At 33.9% G+C, this 16657-nt stretch overlaps 2 protein-coding genes across 2 annotated transcripts; one reads left to right on the forward strand and one right to left on the reverse strand.

Annotated features, from left to right (window-relative positions):
* The first annotated feature begins 10455 nt into the window (after positions 1-10455).
* On the forward strand, positions 10456-14559 carry LOC126692821 (serine/arginine-rich SC35-like splicing factor SCL33). Its single transcript, XM_050388586.1, has 6 exons — positions 10456-10613; positions 11289-11446; positions 12313-12390; positions 13020-13184; positions 13960-14064; positions 14166-14559. Exons 2-6 carry the CDS (start codon positions 11298-11300, stop codon positions 14311-14313), a joined length of 645 nt encoding a protein of 214 aa, XP_050244543.1. The 5' UTR covers positions 10456-10613; positions 11289-11297; the 3' UTR covers positions 14314-14559.
* A 583-nt stretch (positions 14560-15142) lies between these two features.
* LOC126692820 (F-box/kelch-repeat protein At2g44130-like) lies at positions 15143-16456 on the reverse strand. The gene has a single exon (XM_050388585.1). It carries the CDS (start codon positions 16332-16334, stop codon positions 15303-15305), a length of 1032 nt encoding a protein of 343 aa, XP_050244542.1. The 5' UTR covers positions 16335-16456; the 3' UTR covers positions 15143-15302.
* Positions 16457-16657: the final 201 nt, after the last annotated feature.

Here is a 16657-nt window from a genome sequence, read left to right on the forward strand (position 1 = left end):
GTGCCTTGCTTTATTATTTACTGTTAAAGAGTGTTGGCCAGTTAGGGTTTTGTAGAATTTTTAAATTTTAAATTTTTTTATTACAAGGAAAGTGATTTTTTTTTTTTTTTTTGAAATTTGAGAATATTAATAATGTGTCTTGTAAAAACTTGATCAAAAGAAATTTAAAAATAAAACTTATGCTTAATGGATTTCTTCTCTTTTTCCATTCGATTTTATAATATATGCACAATTTTCATATCTCCACTTGATTTATATATATATATTTTAGGACAAAGTTTGGCTAATGTTCTCTTTTTTTTTTAAAAAAAAAAATTTGGCTAACCGGTGGCTACAATTTTGCCCAATATATTTTTATTGGATCTTAATTTTGACAAATCCGTCATTAGAATACATTTCTTCTTATATTCTTCATACTTGCAACATTTCTAAAAGATTAAAGATAAATAGCTATGTCATCAATTAAATGTTTAAATTTCAAAATTTTATAGTCTAAAATTATATATAACAAAATAAGTTTATGAATCAAATAGTAAATAACATTTGATTGACACAAAATTTGACATGTGTATTAAAAATATAAAGAACATACAATCTAATGGATATATTTTCAAAATATGTATACATGTTAAAAATTTTAATGGCAGTTATAACTATTGGCTAAAAACTTGATTGAGTTTGTAGTCAAATTTTATCATATATTTTATAATTAGATAGTTACAACATAGAAGGGGATTTGGATCTTAAATGTTTTCATTGGTAACACTAAAAGATTGCAACTAGTTGAACTACAAGGCTCTTAGCATTCCATTTATATTTTTAATATCCAACATTGGTCCAAACCCGTTAGTGTATTTTACCATGTGTTGGGTCAAATCGTGTTGGATTATGTTAGGTTAACATCAAATTAAACATTTAAATGCTACTATTTAACAAAACTTAAGTACAAGGACGAAGCCAGGATTTTGATTGGGGGGGGGGCTTGCACTGGAGCTTAAACAAAAATAAAAATCCACTTTTATATTTTATTATGTAATTAATTATTCAATTAAACTAAAAGATAAAACTCACTATCTAAAGAGAGAAAAAAATAATAAAATAAAATAAAACTCACACATGGTCTTAACATTTTATATATATATATATAAAGGTTGAAATATTGTTATTTCTTAAGATGAAATAACAACACAATATGTATGTAAAAGGACCAGAACTATCCCACATGCATGTATGTTTAATAATGAGAGTGGACGTCCACCTATAGTAGCAGTTTTAAAACTTCGTAATAGCTCTACTTATTATGACAATTTCTTAAACCATCGTAGTAGGATATCTATAGCAACGGTTTAAAAAGCGCCAACTTTAAACTACCGTAATAGTTCAACCTATTGTGACAATTTTGAAAAGCGCTGCTTTCTAGTTAAATGTTTTGGTGTTGCTTGGGTAATCATGTTAATGTTTTGGACTATTGTTTGGTTTAAGAGGCCAAAGATTTTGTTTAGGGGGGCTAAATTTAATCTTGTTGAGTTCAAATCCTAAATGAAGCTCAAATATAACCTTAGAAAAAAAAATTCCCAAAATCCAGGGTGGGCACTACCCCTCTTAGTCAAAGAATGGCTCCGTCCCCGCTTAAATAGTTTCTCAAAAAAAAAAGTATTGCTAAGGACATTTACACTAAATTAAACAATATTTTAAGAGTAAAAGAAAGATGGATACTTTTACCATGAAGCCCCTTTTTGTGTAAATAAAATTAATCATACATGTATTTTTAGGGGTGTCAATGTTTGACCCAACTCGTGAACACAATACAAACACGACACGGGTTTTTGCAGGTTAAGGTTGAGCCTTAATGAGTTTGGGTCATAAGCAAGTCAATCCGAAAGCGACGCAATAAAAAATGTGTCATAAGCGGATCAACCCGCATAACCCACAATAAACACATTTGAGAAGCCAATTTATTTGTGTCAACTCAAAACGACCCATTTAACTTGTATAACAAATAAATATTCATTTTATTTTAGATTTCTCAAATATCTTTTATATTCAACCTATATTTTAAACTTAAAAGGAAAATTGAGTAATTACAAAAACTTACAAGTGGTATAGTTGTAAATTGAAACTTTCTCTAGTTATGATTAGTCTACTATTTGCACCAACTCTTTCAATATTGATACTTAACGTTTGACGAGATATGTAGATGTTATATTTTTGTTGAACTATGTTATTTTGAATTTGGGTTGTGAAGTGTATGCACTTCTTTTAGATTGTAAATAACTTATTTCTAAATCGATGTTATATTTTTGTTGATCTATATTATTTTAAATATGGGTTGAAGACTTAAAGTGTATGCATTATTTTCAAGATGTAAAAAACTTATTTATGTATGGATGTTATATTTTATATTAAGCGGGTTGAACTGGGTTGTGTCACACGACCAGTTTATTAAGTATATTAAGTGGGTTAGGTCGGGCCAATCCAATTCATTAACAGGTCGAGTTAAGATTGAAGAGTCATGACACAATTATTAAATGGGTTGGGTTCGGGTTGAGGCATTTAGTTGAATATCCCTACCTCAACATGACACGAACCCGACACGCTAACCCGAATTGACACTCCTATATATTTTGGTAAGTTAAATACATAATTGAGTTAGCTTCGGGGCACTTAAGGTATAAATATCACCCTTCCCAAAATCTAGAGGGTTAAAAAATGTGAAATTAAACCACCCCCAAACAATAAGAGTATTGTAGTTCAAGTAACATTTTTTAAAATAATTTTAATAGATATGTTCAATGTTCAAATCCCCTTGATATATATATGAGATGAGTTCAATTTACACCTGGTTTAACTTTACAAGAGTTACACATTTTATGGACCATTGATTATTATTAGATCTAAGAGTCAAAAAACGCTCATAGTAATGTCATTATTACTCTCTAGAAATTAGTGATTTAGGCATTACCTCTATTATTAAAGGGGAAAAAAAAATAATAACACAGCATTGGTTCGACTCTATTGAACGATAAAAACTTGCAACTCTAATCTCTGAGTTCAGTGGAGGAAATTGAATCGATTGAAGGAATTTTTTAGCTTGAAACTCAGCCACAACTTTGTAAAAGTCAGGTACCTCATAATTAATCATAGTTTGCTTTCCTTAGTTGTTTCGTTCTTACCTAGAATTTCATATATGGCATTTGTTAGGGCACACGGTTATGCCAATGATAGTGGTGGCTTTTTACATAGGAACTTGAAATAAGCTGTACAAGGGGTACTTTTTTGGTCTAACAAAACAAAATGACAAATATGGCCTCTAATATTTTTTAACAAGCTAGATCTAACAAAACAAAATGACCAATGTTGTCCTCCAGTTTTTCTAACAAGACAAAAATACTCTTTTTGCAATTTCCCTCCATTTTCTATTTCATCTCCCACCAATACTTACTTTACCAATATTTACTTTTTCTTCTTCTCCACTTTACCAATACCATAGAAAAAACTAAAAGAAGAGTTCAATGTTCAACAAAAAGACAAGAAAGAAAGAAGAGTTCAATGAATGATCAAAGAATGTCTACAAAAATATAGTGTTCAAGAAATTATAAATAAGGTACATATATTTCTTTTGTTCTTAATTTATTTTTCAAATATATTGAAATATGATGTTAAAATTTATTTATCATTTTTGTTAAATTATTGTAAAACCAATTGATGATAATTTTGTTGAGAGTTCAATGAATGATCAAAGAATGTCTACAAGAATATAGTGTTCAAGAAATTATAAATAAGGTACATATATTTCTTTTGTTCTTAATTTATTTTTCAAATATATTGAAATATGATATTAATATTTATTTATCATTTTTGTTAAATTATTGTAGAATCAATGGATGAGAATTTTGTTGCAAGTGAGATTCATCAATTAGTTTCAATGAGTTGTTTTGACTTAAATGAATTATCTCAAGACGGTATACTATTTTATTCTATTTAATTTTATTTATAGTTTATATTTTATTTATAATTGAATATGATGTTGATTTTTTTTTTTTTTTATATTTTTTTTTATCCTTGTTACAACATAGAACAAATGAATGATATTGTAATTGCAAGTGAGATTTATCAAAGTATTTCAAGGAATTGTGTTGACTTAAATGAGCTTCCAAATGATGGAGAAAATAATGACATTTGTGGGGAGGAGTTAGTGGTTTGGAATGAATATCCAATGGAAGAAATAGGAGTTATTGAAGAAAATGAAGATATTAATTCAATAGAAAATGAGTTTGAACCTTTTGTTGGTCAATGTTTTCTTAGTGAAGAAGAGGCTTTCATTTTCTATAAAAATTATGCAAATCGATATGGTTTTACAATTCGAAAAGGTCGTTTTGTCACAAAAAATGGAGAAAATGTAAGACGTGATTTCTTTTGTCACCGAGAAGGTAGACAACAATTAAAAAGAGTGGATTCATCTAAGGAGCAACGAAATAAGATATCTCCAAGATGTGGATGCAAAGCTCATCTAAGAATCACATTGCAAAAGTCATTTGACATTTTTCCATGAGAATGACATGTCTCTAAGTTTGTTATAGATCACAATCATGAATTGTTGTCCCCTTCGGAAGTAAGATTTCTTCCGGCCAATCGAGTTATCACTAAAGAAGATAAAGATCACATTCTCTTGTTGAAAAATGGTGGACTTTCGGTTTGGCAAATAATACATGTTATAGAGCTTGAGAAAGGTGTGAAGTATGGAGATCTTCCATTTTTTAAAAGAGATATCCATAACCTTTATGTGAAAATGAGAAGGATGCATGCAATAAATGATGCTATAAGTCTCTTACAATGATGCATATACAACTGATGGAGAGACTAGGTTGGAGCATATTTTTTGGGCACCTACTCCTTGTTTTGATTGGTACCAAACATATGGAGATGTAGTTGTTTTTTATACTACTTACAAAGTAAATGCATATGACATGTCTTTTGGTATTTTTGTTGGTATCAATAATCATGGAAAGACAATTCTCTTTGGTTGTGAACTTCTTTGAAATGAAACAACTAGTGCATTTCAATGGTTAATGAAGGTACGTAAATTATTTAATTATCTTCTAAGCTTGTGCAATTATTTTTCGATTTTATTTTATTAATTAGTAGTTTAATAATATATATCCTACTATATTTTTTCATGTGCTAATAACTTTGTATTTGATTAATAGACTTTTGCAAATTTAATGAAAAAGTCACCTAAGGCAATTTTAACAGACCAAGATCCATGGATTACAAAGGCAATATGAAAAGAATTGTCATCCACAAAACATGTTTTTTGTATATGGCACATTACTGCTAAATTTAGTGGTTGGTTTACGGTAATTCTTCGTAGTCAATATTTAAATTGGTGCACGGATTTCTACAAGCTATATAAGTTAGACTCATGTGAAGAATTTGAGCATCAATGGTCTCAAGTAATGGCAAAATATGACATGCTTACTAACAAGCATGTAAGTGGTTTATATCAAATCAAGCATTTTTGGATACCATGTTACCTTCGTGGCTATTTTTTTGGGGGAATAACAACAACCGGAAGATCTAAAAGTATAAATGCATTTATCAAACAATTTGTTAGTTCCCACATAAACTTAATGCAATTTATTGAACAAGTAAGTCATTATTTATCGTTGCTTTCTTTTATTGTAGAATTTGATTTATTTTTTTATTTATTAATATTTGTAGTCTTTATGTGTCTTTGAATTATTTACAATTTGTAATTTTAGGTTGACTTTGCCATTGAAGTTATTGAGCAAACACAATCACATGATACAATGTTAGAGAAATATAGAGGTTCTTCTTTAAGAACATTGTCACCGATAGAAGAACAAGCACATAGTGTGTTGACACCCTATGCTTTCAAAAATTTTCAAGAGGAGTTTGGAAGAGCCACACAATATTCGGTGCTTCAAGAAAACGGTATTGAATTTGTGTTGCAATATTATGAAGAAAAAACTAGTTAAAAGCACTTGGTCTTATGGGATGGTGAGATGACTAGTTGTAGTTGCAAGAATTTTGAATTTTGGGGTATACTTTGTCGTCACACACTTAGTGTATTCATTCACAAAGATTGTTACCGAATTCCATCTTTGTATCTTCCACCACGTTGGTGTCGCGAAATATCATTAGGTGGAAAAGAATTGATAGTGTTGAGTGATGAAAATTTAGTGGATAAGGAAAATATGGTTGATGCTAATGCTAATGATGCTATTGATGGAGATTGTTTTGTTTGTTGTCCTCCGCTCTCAAAGACGAAAGGTCGCCCAAAGCAAAAAAGAATGAAAGGTGGAAAAGAATTGGGAAAGCAAAAGAGAACTTGTGGGTTTTGTAAGCATGTTGGCCATAATATCTCTGCATGTTCGGAGAAGGAGAAGGAAAATTCGACTTCCTCAAATGGTGCAAAGAAAATGAAAAATTGTACTTCAATATATATGGAATTGAACCCAATATTTTATTTGAAATGTTAGGTCTTTTGCTTAAAAAATCACCAATATGATGTTTGTCAACTTTTTATTTTTGTCGGTGTTATATTATCATTTTGACAATATTATGCCAATAAATATCATGCATTCTTGAAAAAATAGAAAATTTTGCCATAGAAATAATAGTGTTTCACTAAAATTGAAATCTAATGCCCCATATCATATCTTGTATCATGACACTTTTTCAATCCAAAGCAAACTGGTTTTCTTATGACATTTGAAACACAAAATAGCGTACTATTTTTAAACTTAAAATAATTATAAAAATTACTATTTATGTTTTATTGTTTTAGAACACTAAATCTCTAACCCCTCTAACCCACTACTAATCAATAAAATATTTTTATTTCTTTCATTTTGGATTTTATTATTTTTACTATTTAAATAAAATAAATGTCAACTCCATGTAAGACCCTAAATCTATAGGGAAATATAACGGGGCACCAACACAACCCCACCAATTCACGCAGGTTTGTCCCAACAAAAAGTTGGTGGATAGAGGGTGGGGCCTCTCACATACTTACTATGATAAGGCTAGTGGTACAGGACCAGGAAAAAAAAAATGCAATGACTCAAGCTCGTGCCGTCACATATACAAATAGAAATAGCGGACTCAAAAGGAATTGGTCATTGTTGCAAGAAACAATATTTTATTGTCATGATATTCATTGACCTCATGTCATCTTGAAATGTTACAAGTATAGAGGTTATAAGAAGAAAACGTAGTGCGAATGTGTATTTGTCAAAATTCACACTCAATAAAAACTTGAAATTTAAAGATTTTTTTATTGATGTGATCTTTATTTTTCCTAGAGTTTTAAAATTTTGATTTTACCTCTTGAAGATGTATATTGTTTACATCAGTAGCCTCTTCATTTATACTTTTCCACTAAGTGTCACAAAATAATGTTACATGTGTTTAGTTTGTCTAATAAAATAATGTCACGTGACAGACTAAAAATAACATAAATAATAGACATAATTGATACTTATAATAAATTTCACAATAAATTTAGTTTTTCACGAATACTTATAATAAATTTCACAATAAATTTCATTATAGTTAAAATAATTAATTGTGATATAAATACTTAAATAATTTCACAAATACTTATAAAAAGTTGCATTGGTAGCATTATTTAATCATTAAACTTAGATAATTGTTTGTAGCAAGCAGCCAAGAGTTAAAAAGTTATTCACTGTGTACTGTGTAGGCCTTTACGAAAAAAAAAAATGTTGTGTGGCTCTTTTTTTACCACATATCCACACGAGGACAACATTTTTGTTTCTTCAGAAATTGTTGTGTAACAGGTAGAACTTGTTTCAAAAATTTTGTCCTCCCTTTAACTGCTACACCGCTATAAGGGAGGAAAGTCTTGGTCTTCAATGGTAAATGTTTCTTCTCTTTCAGTTTCACTACATTTTTTTTTCTTTCTTTCCTTCATTTTCTCTCAGATCCCATCTCTTTCTCTGTATTTTTTCTTTCTTTCTTTCATTCCCCCAACAGACAGAGACCACTGAAATCAAAGAGAACTCAAGCACGAAATGGGGATGGCTTTGAGGAACACCCGATCATGAACCAAGACTGGCTGATGCACCCATTTCAAGGCCCCTCCTGTCGTTGGCAACAAATAGTTGTTCAGCTTTGAACAGTTCCAGCGCCGAGATTCACAAGTATTTAAAACCCATATCGATTTCTTTTTAAAAAATATTTAAGTCATAATTTTTTTTTTTTTTTATTATTGATTATATGTTATGGTTTTGTTCTAGTAACATTTGAAATTTGTATGAGGTGTAATTTTTGTAAGAGGATTTTTTTTTTAATGAGAATTTTTTGTAAAAGGTTGTTTGGTGGTAGAGTGTTGTTTTCGGTTAACTTGTTTCAGCTGTGTAACTTGTGTTTCAACTTTCGAGGAGGAGGAGGAGGAGAAATGAGTGAAGGGTAGTTTAGACTTTTTAGAAAAATATAATTTGTCAGATGCTTTTCACTTAGGTTGCGTTTGTTTCGGCAGTAAAAGGAATCTGAAAATTATTTTACACGGGCGTGTTTAGGAACGGCCGGAAAATTCAGTCAAATGGAAAACAATTTCCGTTGACCGTAAAATATCAAGCCTTTTGGTGTAAAATCAATTCCACTTCTATTTTACCTTCAAACTAATTACACCCATTTTCAGCCTACCTAAGAGAGAGAGAGAGAGAGAGAGAGAGAGAGAGAGAGAGAGAGAGAGAGAGAGAGAGAGAGAGAGAGAGAGAGAGAGAGAGAGAGGAGATCGCACTAGAAGTTGAAGCATTGATCGCACCACCGCCCCTAACCCCAGATCGCACTAGTCTTGTCGCACCCTAGCACCAGCGAGATCATGCCACCTGAAGCACCGCCAAGATTGCAACTCAAAGCTCATCGCTGTTCTCGTTCTCGACCCAAAGCTCATCGACACCGTCGAGATCGCGAGCCAAAGCTCATCGGTGCCGCCGAGATCGCGAACCAAAGCTCACCACTGTTCTCATTCTCGACCCAAAGCTCATCGGCGCCACCGTTCTTGTTCTCCTTCTCGCCATTGTTCTTGTTCTCGACTGCTTGAAGCACCGCCGTTCTCTTTCCCTCAATCTATCACTCTTTCTCCCTCCGATCTCACTCTTTCTTCCTCTTGCTCAATGTTATTATTTTGATTTTTGGTTGGGTTAAATGTATATTTTAAAATTTTCTGTAATAAAATTTGTTTGGATGCTGAGAAAATATGAAAAATATGTAGGAAAATAGCATTTTTAGAATGTTACCAAACACCGAAAATCGTTTTTTGGACTATTTTCCATTGCACAACCAAACACCCGGATTTCATTTTCCTTACGAGAATTCACTTTCCTTTGCATTCATTTTATACTCAGAATTCGATTTACATTGAACTAAACGCAGCCTTATTCCCATAAAAGTCATTGCTGTCTTGTGAAAAAGCAAAACAAAACTAATAAAGTATTCCCTTATATTATGCACTTTAATAGAATTGGTTGGAATTAGCGTGTTCAACCAACCAATCTAGCCTGAAACATAACAAGGAAACAAGCACGTGTTCACTCCACCAACGCAATCTAAACATAACTTACATAAGTGATTGGAATTGGAATGTTATGAGATTTAAATTTATTAAATTGGAATATTAGGTTTAATCTTGCAAATTGTAATAAATAATGTAATTAAATTGTTAAATAAAAACTCAAAATTTTGATTAGGATAAATAAAATAGCCTTAACTTGAGTTGCTTTTTAAAGTTACAATAGATTAAGTTGTATAGTTTTTAACTTAGGGGCTAGGGCAAACCTGCAAAGCCTAGATTACGACATGTGGTCGAAAGTGAATACAAGTCACATGATTGGTTCAGTGCATTAGAGTATTAGACCAACTCAAAACATGTCCTTTAACTTAAGGAGATTTGTTTGAATTGAAAAGATACCTTATATTCATGCACATCTATATGACACTAACTTACTGGCACTTGTTGCTCGACGCATCAGATGACAACCTATCAACCAGATGGGAGAAAGAGGAGAGAGGGTCACTGTATGTTTTTGTAAAAAAAAATTACTAAAATTTTAAATGTAAAATGATTTAAAATTTTTTATAAAGAATTTTACGGTCAACCAAAAATATTTTATAAGTTGACCACATTTTACATGTAAACAAACACCAGAAAAATGGAAAAAAAAAAAAAAAAAACTACAAAAATTAATTTTCTTCCAAAAAAGCAAAAACAAATAGAGACTAAAAGAATATTTTATCCCCAAAAACAAATTGATGTACAGTCCACAATCTATACACGTGAGACATGCAAATTGGACGGCTGGATTTCAGAAAACCTCTTGAGGACCCATAGCCTCGCGCGTACAGCAACAAACCTGTCTTAAGAAGAAGCTTCTCGAACGAACGGACTATATAAAGCCGATTTACGGAGATACGAAGAAAAAAGAGCTCATTCATCAGAATTTGATCACAGCCTCAGATTTTCTTCCGTTGTTTGTGAAAGAAAAGCAGTTCCACTAAAAAAAATCAGAGACCGTTCGTTTCTTTCTTCTCAGTTATCTCTCTCTCTCTGCGAAGATTAGGTATTTTATCTATCAGATCCTAAACCACTCATCGCTTTTTTAACTGTGTTAATTTGGATCATCGAGCTAGTTTGTAAATCATGTAAAAATAATTAAGATTTGAATTTTTTTTCAAAAAATTAATTTGTGTTTCTTTTTGTTATTTTTGTTGTTGATGTTGCTGCAAGGTTATGAGTTCTGTTTGATTTTGTTGTAATAATCGAGTTTAGTTATTTTATTTTATTTAAAGATTGTTTTGATTTTAATTATTATTTATTTATAGGAAACTTGGAATTCCTCGAACTGATCTTTGCTGGAAATCATTAAAAAGAACATAATTGTCTGAAAAGATTCTATTTGAAACGAATATTGTCCCAAAGATAGCTGAGAAAAACCATAGGAGACAGTTGCAGTGTTTTGGTTTTACAAAAATGGCTATGAATAGCATTGTTTAGTACTTGTAAATTTTTAAATGTAGTTGTGTTATTAAGCTCCACAATTTTAGTAAGGGTCCTGTTAATGGGTACCATTTGGAGGAAAATTTTGATACCACTTTCACAGAAAATGTAAAAAGTTGTGAAAAAATCAGTTGCTTTTAAATCAATGCTCTTAGGGGATCTGTTAACTTTTTCCCTCTTAGTAATGGTCATGTGACACTAAATAATTGTTAGTTTATTTTTGTTTTGATGGTTGTAGGAGAGTGAAATGAGGGGTAGAAGTTACAGCTACAGTCCTTCACCACCAAGGGGTTATGGCCGAAGACGTCGTAGCCCCAGCCCTAGGGGCCGCCATGGAGGTCGTGGTAGAGATCTTCCTACAAGTCTCTTGGTTCGGAACCTTCGCCTTGACTGCAGGTAAAAAAGGATGTGTCAGTTAAGAAAGTGACAGAGAGTATAACTTCAGTTAGAAGAATATGTGTGGCCGACCCGGAAAAACTTGGGACTAAGGTTTGGTTGTTATAGTGGGTGTTTAATTATAAGAGGAATGTGGTAAATATGGTTTTTAGGGATATAATATATCATCAGTATCGGATCTATTGGGTGAAAATTTACTCTTTCTTGTTACTTAATTATCTGGTAAATTGGGTGGCATTTGAAATTTCTTAGTGGAAGGTTTGCAAGCAATGATTGTTCCTAAATGATTGATATGGATTATAAATAGGTTGTCATGGGAAGGTTCAAGGATCCCTTATTTTGTCTGTATACTTGATATTGCTAAAAGCTTATGATTTAATATGCCTAAAAGTTATAGAGGCTTTATTGGTTTCTCAAGAGGGTGCTCGTGCAGTCAATTAGAACCAATGTGTTACTGTTGAACAAGTTGCACTAATTTCCAATGCTATCTTTTCAAATTAAAGGTTGTTATTTATCCAACCAAAAAAATAAGATAAGAACAGAAAGGAAAAGAAAAGAAGAAGCAAAAATGGAGAAAGCTAAAGAGAAAAAAAGAAGAGACTTTGACAATTGTGTAAAAATATTACTATCCTAGCATCAAGCTTCAAAAGAGATTTTAAAGTTATAAATGTGTTTTTGTTGGAAGGGCAAAAGTTCCCACTTCTTTTTTAAAAATTGGTTGGTTCTTTCCTGTTTCTGAGGCTCCAGTAGCGGCTTTTTTATTTTATTTTATTAACACTGGTGCGATTATTAAATTAATAAATTATTTTTCCAGTAGCTTTATCAAAAGTATGCCACCAAAATTCTCATTTGTATATGCTATGTAGGCCAGAAGATCTACGTGGACCATTTGGGCAGTTTGGCCAGCTCAAGGACATTTACTTGCCCCGAGATTATTATACTGGGTAAGCAAAGCATGTCATCGTGTATTGGCTGATATGGTTTGTGAATCTTGCAAACCTTTTGTTTGTAGTCTTTTTATTCTGCCAGGTTTAGGCAAACTTTCACTTATTGATTTTTGTCCAATTGTTTGTCTTCATGCTGTCTCAATTGAATGTGATGATGGGGTCCACCCTTGTTTTTTAAAATTAATTATATACAATCAGTTTATGGGTATTTGGCTGTTTTTATTGAAAGTGTTGAAGACACCAATGAAGTAATAAGAGTACTGTGTTGAAGACAACAATGAAGTAATAAGAGGTGTTGAAGACACCAATCAAGTAAATAAGGGGTACTGTTGAAGATGTTCTTAATGTAGATGAAGATTCGAAGGAAGTTGGGTTTGTATACATTGAGAAGAATTTCAGGTCTTGAAGAATTTCATCTCAATTTTAACTTTTTCTCCCACAAGGTTAGCAGCCACATGGTGTTTTAAGTTGAATTGTATAAAGTATCAGAAGATATTTGATCATAAACTATACATATTGGACTTGAGGTTATATTTGTGATTTTTGGCAATCAGCATGCATTTTTGAACTGCATTTGATTTTATATATATTTTGTTTTTCTAATGCTTCATTTGATCATGATGCAGGGAGCCTCGTGGCTTTGGGTTTGTGCAGTATGTAGACCCGGATGATGCTGCAGATGCAAAATATCATATGGATGGTCAGATTCTTCTTGGTCGTGAATTGACAGTTGTATTTGCCGAGGAGAACAGAAAGAAACCTGTGGAAATGAGGGCTAGAGAACGTGTTAGGTGAGACTTCTTTGTCTTCAATGGTATTGATATGCCTACTGGTTTTTTTTTTTTTACTTCAGGGTGATGCGGTTTTCAATTGATGTGTGATGGCATTGAAATTGAGAGTTTCTTTTAGTGTATGGTGTAAGAAGATTGAGAGTTTCTCTTAGTTTGTAGTGTAAGAAGAACATTTCCAAAGGGGGAGGTCAATTTTTTATTAATTGGTCCCTGTCTACCCAAAAGAGGAATGTGCAGGTCACTGTGTTTATTTTAAGGTATGTTTGGGATGGAGGGAGATTGGGGGGGGGGGGGGGGGGGGGGGGGAGTGAACAAGAGAAGATGAGGGGTGGCGAATGTGCTAATTTTTATTATATTCCTACCATCTTTTTCTCTCTCCTCTTTTCCCCTCTTCCTCTCCCTCCATACAAACATAGAGTTAAGGACTTGGGGTGTTTGGGTTTGTTCTTCCACCCCCCCCCCCCCCAAAAAAAAAAAAGTATATTCCAATCCCTTCGTTTATCCTCATATCCTCTCTCTCCCAACTCCCTCCATACAAAACAAAACATAGGGTCATTTTTTGTTTAATTAATATGATATTAAAACACCACATTCACACCCCATCCACCTTCACCTTTGTACTCTGTGCTTGAAAAAGTATTTTAACAATTCCAAGAGAGTGGAATTTTCTGTTTGAGTCTGTCAATGTTTTAGACTTTGAAATTTCAAAGATCTTTCACTTCTGTGTTTTTTAGTCATGTATGATGTTGTTTTTCACGGGTCGGGTATATGACAGGAGGCGGTCTCCACCTCGCTACTCTAGATCACCACGCTATGCACGAGCTTACTCTCGTAATCCAGATTATTATTCCCCTTCCCCTAGACGGAGGCGTTACTCAAGGTTTGTGGCGACTTTATTAATAATTTATTGTCTTCAATATAATATGTCTAAAGATGGGTTTAAAAACAAGAGGTCTGAAGATGTCTCCTATTGTAATGTAGGTCGATTTCACCTGGAGACAGAAGGTATAGGGAGCGGTCTTACTCAAGGTCGCCTTATGTGTCAAGGAGGCAGAGCAGGAGCCAAAGCCGAAGCCGAAGCCAGAGCTTCAGTAGGAGCCGCAGTCGAAGCCAAGATTACTCTTCTTAATTAGTTAATAGTAGTCTATAATAGTATTGTGTTAAAAGCAAAAATTCTATATGTTACAAGTTTGAGTTCAAGCAGCTTTGCTTTGATGTACTATCATTAATTGATCTCGGGGGTCACCAGTGTTGGTGATTTGGTAGACTCTTGCAGACTAGCTATCGCACTCTTTTGGCAGTGTTTTAATTGTACTGATGGTACAAAAAGGTCTCTGATTTATTTGGCTAATCATGGTACTCGGGTTTTTATTCATTTAGCTTCCCCTGTTATATACAACTATGTTCTTCTGTTACCCAGTAAGATTCCAACCACCAATCCTAGGCAAAATTTGTAGAACAGCATCTTTTTGAAAAAATATTAGCAAAAAAGCATTTGGATTTTAGTAAGTTAGATTGTTTTTTTTTTTACTCAAGTTTAGGAAACTCGAGATCTGTACAAATGGAACTTGAGTTTCCTAGACTTGAGTTCCATGGTGTTGTTGTTGTTGTTTATTTATTTATTTATTTTATTTTATTTTTTTTGTCCATGTCAGACTTCATCAAGAGGAAATGGGTTGGAACTCGAGTTTGTTCAAAGACAATCCAACTTATTAAAATGTTTCATCCAAAGACAATCCAACTTATTAAAATGTTTCATCCGCATATTATGTATAAATTTTTTTTCTAAAAAGCTACTATTTGGCAAATTTTGCCTATATTAACACAACCATTTTCATGCTCAATTTCACAATAAAAGTATTGGGTCAAGTTAATAGGGGGGCAAAAAGTGTCCACCAGCCCAAGTTAACAAACTGCGAAATTTGAGTATGTCTAGATTTATCCTATGATTCGGTCACTTTGTGGGATAAACTACCAACCTTAGTTACTTTCATCTCAAAGCACAAAGAAACATTATACTTTAGTCTAATCAACCTCCCACAAAATTTACACTATTTCTTAAAGTACACTCATGATTTTGTACACGGCAATATGTATCAAGAATTGCCTTAATGGGAATTAGATCTCTACGAAGCAACCTGATTGCACGAACCCTGAAAACTCTTCGGGCACTTCTATTATCCTCTCCAGTTTACCATTTTGCCCTTTCACTAAGAAGAACCCTTGCGATCCTCCTTGGAAAGCCGACCCGGACAGAAACGTCATTCCACCCATCTCAATCCCACAAGCTCCAACTCGGACTTCCGAGTTAGACTCAGCCCAGCAAAACAGCTTCCCATCTTTTCCAACACCAACACAGGACTTGGGGCACTGAGTCACATTCCACGCCTCCTCGACTCGCCTCCACTGACTCGTCCCGAGTTCATACACCTCTGCGCTTCTCTCAAAGTCCCCTTGACTCTCAGTCCCATACCCACTCACAACCCAGAACTCGGACCCAATTACGACCCCTTCGCACTCGTCTCGGCCCTGACTCATCCGAGTCAACTCGGCCCACTCGTCTTCTCTAACATCGTAAACCCAAGCTGAACTCAACGCGTTCTTGCTCTCGTCGTGTCCACCCGCGATGAAAACTCGCCCACCCAACTCACCAGCAGCGAAGAATGACCGATTCTCAGGCATGTCCTTGCCTTTCCTCCACTGCTGAGTCGTGAACTCGTACACAAACACGTCCTTCACCGGTTCATAATTCACCGGGTTCCACCCTCCCATGACCACGAGTTTGCCCTCCGAGCTCGTCACTTTACAGAACAAAGGAAGCCCATCTGGGTACTCAGGAACCGGGTCAACTCGGTCCCAGTTTCCACTCACCGGGTCAAACACGGCCACTCCATAAGCTGGCGGTCCAACCGGTTTAGCCTCGTCTGAACCGGGCAGAACCGGGAGTGACTGAACTAAGCAAGCCGCTTTAATGGTATGACCAGTTTGCCTTCTGTGGTAGTAGAAGTTCTTGCTGTGAAGAAGGTGTCGCCAGCGGCGGCAAACTCGGGCGGCGACTCGGTGAGTCGAGTAGTGCAGACGAGTCAAGCACTCAAGCGCGAGTTCTTCGGGCAAGCCAGGGAGCAACTCGATAAACTCAGTGACATTCATTTAGTACTGTATCGAAGTAGTTTGAACTAGTTTATTCTTAGAATATTCGATAATCCGAAGACTTTTAGAACTTTAGAAAGGTTGAATTTTCTCGGTTTCTGGATTGGGTTTTTATAGTAAGAGAGAGGATTGGGTTCTAGAAGATAGAGAGCAATCAGCGGCTGCCACGCGCCGCAAAATGCACATAGATTTGTGCTGACTAAGCAGCTTTAGCTCAAACAGAGAATGTGAATGTAACAGGGCTTGTGAATTTGGCCGCTCAATGATGTAAGAGGGTAAATAGGCTTATAGCCCGTGAAAAAAAAAAAACTTATGGGGTACAT

Source organism: Quercus robur, chromosome 7, assembly GCF_932294415.1.
Source record: "Quercus robur chromosome 7, dhQueRobu3.1, whole genome shotgun sequence".
In the NCBI taxonomy this organism is placed as follows: domain Eukaryota; kingdom Viridiplantae; phylum Streptophyta; class Magnoliopsida; order Fagales; family Fagaceae; genus Quercus; species Quercus robur.

Bases quoted from the DNA above. Each gene is read 5' to 3' on its own strand.
- LOC126692820 (XM_050388585.1), bottom strand. From the start codon at position 16,334: ATGAATGTCACTGAGTTTATCGAGTTGCTCCCTGGCTTGCCCGAAGAA.
- LOC126692821 (XM_050388586.1), top strand. From the start codon at position 11,298: ATGAGGGGTAGAAGTTACAGCTACAGTCCTTCACCACCAAGGGGTTAT. The intron at 11,447-12,312 runs GTAAAAAAGGAT...TATGCTATGTAG, and splicing joins AACCTTCGCCTTGACTGCAG to GCCAGAAGATCTACGTGGAC. The intron at 12,391-13,019 runs GTAAGCAAAGCA...ATCATGATGCAG, and splicing joins CCCCGAGATTATTATACTGG to GGAGCCTCGTGGCTTTGGGT.